Below are 9989 nucleotides of genomic sequence, written 5' to 3'. Positions count from 1 at the left end.
CTCTTCCCATCTTTGCTCTGTTCCTGCCCCATTTGTCAACCGATTCCCTATTGTTTTCTGCATGTCTTTGTCTCTCTTTTTCTGTGTGTCTATTATTATCTCTCTTTTTTTTTCTCTGCCTACCTCTATGTAATATAGAACTGAACTCTGGATTACTGCCTGTGTGGTTAGTCATAGAGGTGTCCCTCTCCCCCTTTTAAAATCAAGCATGTAGGACATAATTTTTAAAAGCAGTCATCCTTTCTGTCCTCTCAGAGAGAGAGAATTGCATTTTGAGTGTGGCCTCTAGGCAGTGTCCTTCCGATTATAGCAGGAGGAGCTGCCTGAGGTTTAGAGCATGGGAAGTGAGTGAGCATGTGTTTGTCTATGTGTGTGCATGTGAGTGTGTATGTGTGTGTGTCTGTGTGGATGGGGATGTGTGCATGGTGCACACATGTGTGAGTTTCAGTGCCAAAGACCCTTCTCTAACAGAATGTTCTTTTCTCTCTCCTCGGTGCTGTTGGGGACGTGGATGTAAGTGTTCCAGACAGGCGTGCTCTTCTGCAGACATTTGCTGCCTTCCATTAATACTCCCGCTACTGTGTGCTGTGTGGGATGTTTTTGCTAACCTGGGGGAGGTTCTGCTGCACTGCAGGGGTGGGGCAGCCCTGGGCCCAGTGCAGGCTACACAGGCCTTTAAAGGGCTGAGAGGCTCTGCCAGTTTCTCCCTCCCTCCCTTCCCCACAGAGAGAAGAGGTGGAGCCTGCAGCCCTGGCTGCTGTAGCCCTGCTGACACATTTGCTAGTACAGAAACATCAGCCAAGGCCACACACCCATTCCCCTGCTGTGGTAGACAGCAGAGACCCTGCCCTTTCCTAGAAGCAACCCAGCTTTGGGCATCATAGTGGCAGCTCTGCAGGCTCAAGGCCGTGGCCACCATCACCTGAGGTTTGCAAGTTGTTACGGCCATGACCTTGGGCGGGAGACCCTCCTCCCATACACGTTGTCTCTGGGAGCCAATTAGAGTACTAAGATATGGATAGCAATACTCTTTCAGGCCTGTTGCCAGGGGTAAGGACCTGTTGGGTCACCAATCTTTAGATCTTCAGGGACAAGAACACGGAGAAGGCAGAGCATGGGATTTTCTACCCAGCCACTCACTCTCATGCTCCTCCTGGTGCCCCTCTTTTGGGACTGTGTTCTGTGAGGTTCATTTCTCCATGTATACTCCTTCCTGATATAAAAAGGAGTTAGGTCTACTTGTGGAAATATATCTAAAGTAGCAAATCAAAGTAAGAAAATTGAAGCATGGGGAAAAGGGAATGGGCAAGTAAGATGGAATCAGTGGGGAGAAGGACATTTTAAATGCATGCCATCAAGGTGTAGACTGTCGAGGCATCTGACTTCGTTGAAACCACTGCAAAGAGGGAAATACAATTATTAAGAGATTCAGTCCACTGTGCAACAGCCAGCCAGAGGTGTGGAAGCTTGTCTTATTTAGAATGTTTATTCTCACTGGTTCTGAGAGTAAGGCAAATATTATAGACAACACTCTTGGCAGAAATGCTCAGCGGACACAGTGACTAGGAGAGGGCTTCTCTTCTTAGGAGGTTCTCTCCGTAGCTTCTTCCTGAGGCTACTTCTGGCTCCCTCACTGCCCACACTGGCCTCTTTTGCTCCCAGCCTCTGCTGAGCTGAGCACTTGTTTCTATTCCTGCTTGGATATCTGGGTTGTCCTTGAACCATCACTCCTACTGGGCTGGAGGGTCATTTCTTTTCTACCCTGCAATCCTTGCAGTGGAGAACATACACAAAGCCATTTCGGTTTTATTACTGAGATTATAGTGATGGTGATTTTGGTAATGTGTGAGTTCATTGCTCCACCTCAGTGAATCCAGACTGGATGACTGGCCTGGGTTGTTAGATGCCTGAGGATCTCACGGTGACTTCGGGCCACCTTCTGACACCCACATCCATCAGTACAGGGAAAGCCTTGGACCTGGATGTGGAGGGTACAGCATATGCAGAGGCACAGTCTCGAACCGGTACCCACCCCACTTCCATGTCATGGAGTTTGCTGCTGGGGTGGAGCTGGCCAGGCTGCTTCTGCAGTTTTTGCCTTGGTCTGAGGGCTTTTGGTCTTTTTTCCCTCCTGCCAGGCAGGAGGTACCTGTGTCCAGAAGGAATTTCCTGGTTTGGTTAATGGGGGTGTCAAGCTCTGACTTGGGACTAGAGCTGAGCTCTCTGAGATGACTTCAGAATTCTATTTAGTTTAGTTTATGAGTGGCCACTGTGTGCCCAGCCCTGGGTCAGGTGCTCAGAGGGACTGAGGGAGGATCAGCCATGGCCCCCCAACCTCAGGATGCCTTCTGTTGGCTGAGGCAATGAGACTGACATGAGGACCAGGGCACCCAACACAAGCTGTGTGGCACAGCCTCCAAGCACTGTCGGGTCTCAGAGTGGGGAGGCCAGGGAGGGTCAGAGTATTCAGTGAGGGCTCCCTGGAGTCACTGGTCTTTGCGCTCAACAGGAAGCAGCTGATTAGGACAGAGGAAGGGAGCAGAGGACAAACTAAGCCCAGAGTAAATAAGCTGAGGGGAGTGCAGAGTAGAAATATAATAATAATAATAATAATAATAATATAAAAAAATCAAAGGAACATCAATGATCTCAGGACTTTATACTTCCTAAGGCCCAGTCTGAACCAATCACACCCCAGCCTAAAATTCAGCTTTGGGTGTTGTGCTGCCCCCTGCTGGCTGTTGGGGAGCACAGCAGTGGTAACTGGTAAAGCTGCCCGAGATTAGGGTTCAGTTGTCTGTTTTTACTCCACGCCTGGTGGTGTTACAGCCTAGCAAGCCCACTGTTGATGGAGAGAGAGCACATTCGGTGGCTGAATATGTTCTTAGGAGCAGGGTGTCTCAGGAAGAGCTCTGGTTTCTATCTGGAGTCCTCACGGTGATTGGACCAGATGACTTGAGAACCCCTTAGTCTTGCATTCTATGATTCTAGGTAAAAACAATAGATGAAGCATAGAAAAATGTGTGTGTGTGATACAAGATAAGCTGGGTAGGGGCAGAAGATATTTTACATCTCAACTAAGAACCGCCCAGCCAGATGACATGGAATATGTATTAGCATTTAACATTTAAAAAATACTGTGCGTTCAATGAGATGAATTAATTCTGAAGCTTTTCCTGCAGATGTATTCAAGGCAGACTGAAACAGGAATCATGCTATCATTTTTTTTGGCAGAGGCTTCTGTCAGATTCTCCTTCCTTAGGTTTCTCTGCTTCTCTAGGACTGGGCCTTCACAAAACAAACAAACAAACAAAAAAACTATATAGCTTTGTTTAAGGTTATCCCTTAAGGCCTCCTGGCATTTTATATCCTGTCTCTTACAGAATGCTTGGAATTGAATATGCAAGTATAATATACAATGTCAACATGGCTTGGATGTGTAACATAGAAATTGCTCCCCCACCCCACCCCACATCACTGCTGCCATCCTCTCTAGAGGAGATTCTTTCCCTGAGCATTCACCTGGTGTGGGATCACAGGACTGAGCTGCAGGGATTGATGTGTCTCAGTTAAAGCTGCTTCTTTCTTCACCCAGGGAAGTGGTGCCCCCTTAGTAAATCTACTGAATTACTCAGAATTCATTAGATTCTGAGTCTGTGGTTGTTTCTGTGCATAGTGCCTGGAGATTCATACAACTGCACTTTCACAATCCCAGATCCCCTGTAAGGAGGCCCCCAGAACATCAGTGCTTCCTCAGACCCAGGGGCCTCAGCTGTCCTCACAGGCCTGGTTTGCTGTGCTGTGTGCCTAACCTTGCCCTTCCCTGCTCCCTGCACTGATGCCTCCTTGCTATACTTTGTCTCCTCTGTGTAGATTGTAAATGGACATTAAGTGGTTGAGGGAGATGTGAATGAGGGTGGTGTGAAGGCATGGGAGCCCCACCAGGTCCAAAACCCATTGGCGTTTTCTGACGAGGAGGAGGAAGACCTGCTGGATTTCATGTACAAGTATAAAGCACCTCGAAGGACGGAATTGCCCCTGGAGGTACACAGTGTCTGGGGCTGTGGGTTGGAGTGTGTTTGTCCAAAGGCTGTGCCCTGGAGATTGGGGGTCCCGGGAGCAGCATCTCTTGGGGCACCAACATCTCCTCAGTACCTGGGGTGGAAATATCTCCCTCCATCAAACAAGCAGAACCAGCCACTGGGTAGCATCCAGCTACTTGCCAAGGAGAGGAAATCCTATTAATTTCATTTAGAAATAGGAGCGTGAGCCGGGTGCAGTGGCTCACACCTGTAATCCCAGCACTTTGGGAGGCCGAGGCAGGTGGATCACCTCAGGTCAGGAGTTCGAGACCAGCCTGGCCAACATGGCAAAACCCCTTATCTACTGAAAATATAAAAATTAGCCGGGCGTAGTGGCACGCACCTGTAGTCCCAGCTACTTGGGAAGCTGAGGCAGGAGAATCACTTGAACCCGGGAGGAGGAGGTTGCAGTGAGACTGCACTGCTGCACTCCAGGCTGGATGACACAGCGAGACTCCTCAAAAAAAAAAAAAAAAAAAAAAAAAAAGGAAAAAGAAAAAGTAATAGGAGAGTGGTAAAGTATCTAGGTCTTTATTGTTTTGGTTTTTTCCAGGTATTAACAACTACCACTCTAAGTTGATGTACAAGTGAAAAGCAACCCAAGTTGACTGTTTTGGGGGAAGAAAACTCAGAATGTGTTATTTGAAAAGTTTTTATAAATAAGAACAAGGCTCGTTCATCGCTGTATCTCCAAGACACAGCATGGTGCCTGGTACAAAGTAGCTATTCATGAAATTGTTAGTGAAGGGGTATAGCCCTTTAGAGTTACCAAAACCAATACCCTTGACATATATGCTATTGTCAGTTGTAGGATGTGGATGGAGTTCTGGCAGCAGGAGGGCTGAGCCTGGAGCCTCCTGGGCCTTGCTCTGTGATGTCGGTAGGGAGTCACCAGTCATGAGCGCAGGTGCAGGGACCCCAGTCTTTCTCTCTGCTTCCTAAGGTCTCCTCTCCTATTCCCCATCTGCTGAGTATCACGGTCTGAGAGGCCATCTGAAGCAAATAGGAAGTCTTCATACAGACCCTTGTGAGACTTATATGGGGAGATGCCTTGAAATGTTCCCTTCCACAGACACTGAGCAGCCTAGCATTCTTATTCGTTAGGACTGTAATTATGACCACCTCCATGTGCAGTTCATCAGGTTCCTTTGCAAGCTGAGGCACACATGCATCCCTTTTAAATTTAGAGGGTTTGGGAAAGGATGTTCTGGGCTTGGACACTGCTGGTTGAGTCCGGCCTGGGGGCCTGGGTAGCCTCCTGATGGGGAGAGGAGTCCAGCCTAAAGAATTCTAAGGCCGAAGGGTTTGTGCTGTTTTGCTTTTGTTTATTGAAGCTGCACAAACTTCTTTACTGTTTACTGTTCACCAGCCTGCCAAGAGGCAGATTACTGTAAAGGTGGGTTCCTTTGTTTCTGTTTTCAGTCTCTGTCCAGAGGTGGCTGGTAAGCATTTCCTAGTGGTAAGGCTGTAGCATGAGGACTCTATGAGAGGGCCTGAGTCTTGTTTTCTGGCTCATTCACTTCCTCCCTTCTATGTGCCTGCCCAGCACTGAGCCACTCACCAGGAAATGGTGGTGAATGCGACATGGGCCTGCCCTCAGGAAGTCCCCAGTCTGGTGGGGAGAGAGTGAGCAGGGCCCCCACACATCCCCTTCCCACTGGGTGCAAAGTCCTCTGCTGTGGGACATGTATAAAACATGAGAGAACAAAGGAGGTGACGATGCCTGGTTGTGCATGGCTGGGCAGTGGCAGGAGGGGCTCCGGGAAACCTTTGCAGAAGTGACTTTTGAGCTGGGTCCTCAGGAGGCCTAGAAATATGCCAGGCAGAGGAGGGAGGGAAGGGCTTCCAGTCAGAAGGAATAGAGGTATGAATGGGCACAGTGTAGAGAAAGAAGTTCTCTGTGTATACAGAGAAGTGGACAGACACGGGGGCCGAGGGTAGGTTGGGGCCAGTTGTGTGAACCCCCTTGAGTGGTGTGCCAGAAAATGTTCCCTTCACTTTCATTGAAATAGGAACTCCTCCTGTGATCTATGTATCCCATGGAAGAGGGGTCCCTTGAGAGTCATTTGTGGGAGAGATGAGGTGGAGCCCTTTATATAAGTTGAGCATCCCTAATCGAAAAATCTGAAATTCCTTTGAGTGTGGACAAGACGCACAAAGATCATGCTCATAGGAGCATTTTGAATCTCAGATTTTCAGATTGGAGTGCTTAATTGGAATGTATATGCAAACATCCCAAAATCTGAAAAAAAAAAAAAAAAAAAATCTGAAATCCAAAACACTTCTGACCCCAAGCATTTCCAGATAAGGGATATTCAACCTGTACTTCAAGGTGGTGTTTGCCTTTGTGGTGTGGTGTGCTGTACATTAAGAGGTTTCACGTCCAGAAAGGGGACTGGAAATTTGAGGCATGTACCAAAAAACATTAGGCTGGTTCCCAAAGGAAATAACAAAAGCAAAGGAAGCGATGCAGAGGTGTCTCTTTCTGCTGAATCATTTAAGATAATTTTGCTCCTCGGGCGGAAACAAGAAAGATGTGTCATTCTGCACAACCGTTCCCTTGGTTGATTGAGGAGCATAATTTAAGAGGGAGGCATCAGCCTCTCAAAAGGCTCAGCTTCATGGCATATGTGGGATGGGACTCTGACGATTGCTTCCTGTTGCGGAGATTCAGGGAGACCCCAGCCCTGGCCAGCTGCATTTGGCCAAAGGAGCTGGAAGTCTCAACACAATACCTTCCAGGTGCTGACCTCAAAAGATTCCACATTTACACCAAACAGAGACACCTTTCTGTTTTCTCTACCAGGCACCGCCTAGAATCCTTCGATCTCGCTTCAGGAAGAAAAGTACCTCATCCTCGGCCACCGAAACCACGTGAGTGAGATGAGCCAACAGCACCGGATCCACAGAATGTTTCTTCTCTGCCTTAAAGAGCTATTCACTAATAACATAGAAATCCGCAAGCTGGGTGTGCTTTGAGTGTGCAGCCTCACAAACATGGCCTTTTCTCTCTCCCCTTCCACTTTTAAGGATTTATTTTTCCCCCCTTTATTTTGCTGGGGAGAGGCTAAAGGGAAAGGTAGTAGGGGCGGGGGTGGTGACCTTTAAGTCTTCTGAGGTTGGTAATTTTCCACAATTGGATCGTCATTATAGACAGCAGTGTGTTTTTTAGAAAGATAAGAGAATCACCCCTATGCTGCTGAGATGTACATTTGTAATTTATCTGTTGCATACTTAGTTTTTAGTCCTGTAAATGCAAACAAAGCATTTTTTAAAACTTTCTTTGTTCTTGGTACTAATACTTTGAACTATGATGTACATATTTATGGCTTTTGGCTTTTAATATCATGGACTTGCAAGGGCTGCCAGAGGTTCTGATATGTAAGAAAACTGCAAAAACAAATATAGAAAAATATTTTGATTCTAGAGAACGTCTCAGATGTGCTTATAAAGCTTCCAAATACAACTCCAGTAAGACATCCCTTTCCCTGCAGGAATGTGGTCTATATTCTTTAGATAGTTGTTTAGTCAAAAGACCAGACAAGTTACAAACTAAGAGAAACAATATTTCACAACACAGTAAAGTGTGATAAGAGGTCAGGAGAACATCCCAGTAAAAGAGAAGAGTCACAGGAAGCTCATCTCCTCCCTGGATTCTGGATTAGGAGCTTCTGAATCTTTTCCAGGGATAGGCAGGTAGCTCACTCTTGGTGCAATTTCTTGAGGATGCGAACATGTAGAGCTGTTGGAAGGAGTAATTCTGTGCTTGACAAAGGACGATTTCTCCTTTATCGTGACCAGTGCTGCTGATTTCCCCACAGAGGAGCTTACACTCTGAGCACCTTGTTTTAGCGAACTCTAGCGAAACTTGTTTAGCTTAGCAAAAACAAACACACAAACTGAGAACTCTGCTGTTTCAGATATGCCATAGCATACATCTGAAACACGTGTAACAATCAAAATGGTGGGCTCTAGAACGGTTTTAGAGCTTGAGATCTTTATGGGTTAGACTTGCTGGTCAGACCCAGGAGCACCTGTGGCTCACACCTTCTGTTCCCCTCCTGGCCTGTGCAGAATATAAACAGCAGACTCACACTCAATGGGCACTACAGGCCTTATCAGACGTTTTATACAAGCCTGGATTGCTTAGTAGGGGAATAAGGCACTCTCTGAGGGGCTTTCCACTTAGATTGAGAATTTTATTTGAAAAGAATCTGGTTTAAATGGCACTGTGGTCCGAGGTAGCTGCTCTCCCCGCTGAGAGCTGAGCCGAAATGTAAGAATAATATATTTGTGCTTCGAGTTGGTGTTTCTTTCAGTGTAATGCATGCAGTGGTCACAACCCAGTTACTCATAATATTTGGATTGTATTTGTTCGTAGATATGCCCAGAAGACTAGAGAATTAGTGTTATATACCATATAGAACTTACTGTCAATCAACTATAAACAGGCCCAATTAAAAACTGTTCCATTACTACGCAAACACATATTAGAGGCCTTTGCTGATGACACATTAGCTGGATCTTAGCCACCCCAGAAAGGGTTTGATCTGAAGCTGATTGTTGCCAGATACGCATATTGGAATCCCGTCTACCCATAGTTCCTCTGAAGGTGATTTTGTAGTTTGCGAAAGGGTATAGGAAAATATACCTAAAAGCAAATTTGTGGCTGAGAATAAACAGAAGCTGTTTGCTCATGTTCTGTGCCCCACACCCACCAATACCTAAATCTGTTAAGGAAGACAGAAAATGTTTTCATTGTGCTCATTGAGTAGTTCCAGACAGAAGAATATACTCTTTAAAATGTATTTACCTGTTAGTTGGAAGTACCCAGAATTATCAGAAATGAATGCAAAAAAAAAAAAAAAAAAAAAAGCTTACACAGCTTCTTAGCAATTTTTTTTTTTTTTGCCAAAACAATAAATTGCCTTTAGCAGCAGTTTAAAATCCTACTGTGAACAAGCTATATTTTCACCATTTTACAATGGAAAGTTGTGACAAGTACAGGTTATCAAGTTTGCACTTAACTATGCCAAAAAAAGCTTGAAGCGCTCTATTCTCAGACATGCTGTATTATTACTTCTCATTCAAGATTGAAAAATATAAAGATATCCAAACTGCTGTCTTAATGTAAATGTAACTATTTTTCCTTCAAGTGTTGACTAGGGAGTCGGTTTCTCTCTTAAAGACACTCACTGTACAACTGAAAGCAGCTGTCATATTTCCGGCAAAATGTGTTTACGTATCTGACAAGCTGTACATTTGTGTATGAACTGACATAAAATGTGAAAGCCTGTAAGTGTACATGTAGTGGTGTGGTGTTGTCTAGAGGATACAACTGAATGTTTTTAATTTGCTGACTTACAGACACAGGCTGTTTACAAAATGCTAGCTGGAAAGTCTGTAATGTTCATGTCATAAACTTTTAGTTAATTGCCATTGAGCACCTGTTCTGAGGAGGTGGGATGTGGACTTGTGCTTATAAACTGGAGAGTTTAGTCATAATCCCTCCTGGCTTTGTGTGAATAGCTTGCTCACTCTGCTGGCCTTTGAAATGTGTTCTCCGTGATAAGCTGTCCATGTGTTTGTGATAAGAGTGCTTGTCAACCATGACCATCTTTGAGCCTTCCCAGTCCTCCACCTGGCACAGTATTTGAAATGGCAAAGGATGTGCTTCATCCTCTAACAGTGTACACTCCCAGAGCTGATATTCTGGATTGTGGCTGTGCACATTTCCTCTAATTCATTTCTGTAGTCCCTATAGAACGATCTGTAATAAAATAGTATACTGGACTGTGCATCAAAGGGATGTAAAATTACAGTATTCCAAAGGTTGAAGTTCTGCTGTTTTGTTATAATGCCTGATACACATCTTGAATAAAGTCTTAACATTTTTCTTTTAAAAAA

General features: G+C 45.4%; 1 protein-coding gene across 2 annotated transcripts in view; it reads left to right on the top strand.

Moving 5' to 3' along the window:
• The window catches only part of REEP1 (receptor accessory protein 1), a 122610-nt gene extending 112621 nt beyond the window's left edge, over nt 1-9989 (top strand). The window contains exons 8-9 of one of the 2 annotated variants that reach the window (XM_030827562.1): nt 3893-4044; nt 6889-9989. In XM_030827562.1, the coding sequence (XP_030683422.1) occupies nt 3893-4044; nt 6889-6960 (224 nt within the window). In that variant the 3' untranslated portion in view covers nt 6961-9989. The remainder of the gene's footprint in view (nt 1-3892; nt 4045-6888) is intronic. The other variant, XM_003268770.3, reaches the window with a different exon arrangement.

Source organism: Nomascus leucogenys, chromosome 14 (genome assembly GCF_006542625.1).
Source record: "Nomascus leucogenys isolate Asia chromosome 14, Asia_NLE_v1, whole genome shotgun sequence".
Taxonomy (NCBI): Eukaryota; Metazoa; Chordata; class Mammalia; order Primates; family Hylobatidae; genus Nomascus; species Nomascus leucogenys.
The sequence above is the reverse complement of the archived record's forward strand: the minus strand, read 5'-3'. Positions and strand labels throughout refer to the sequence as shown.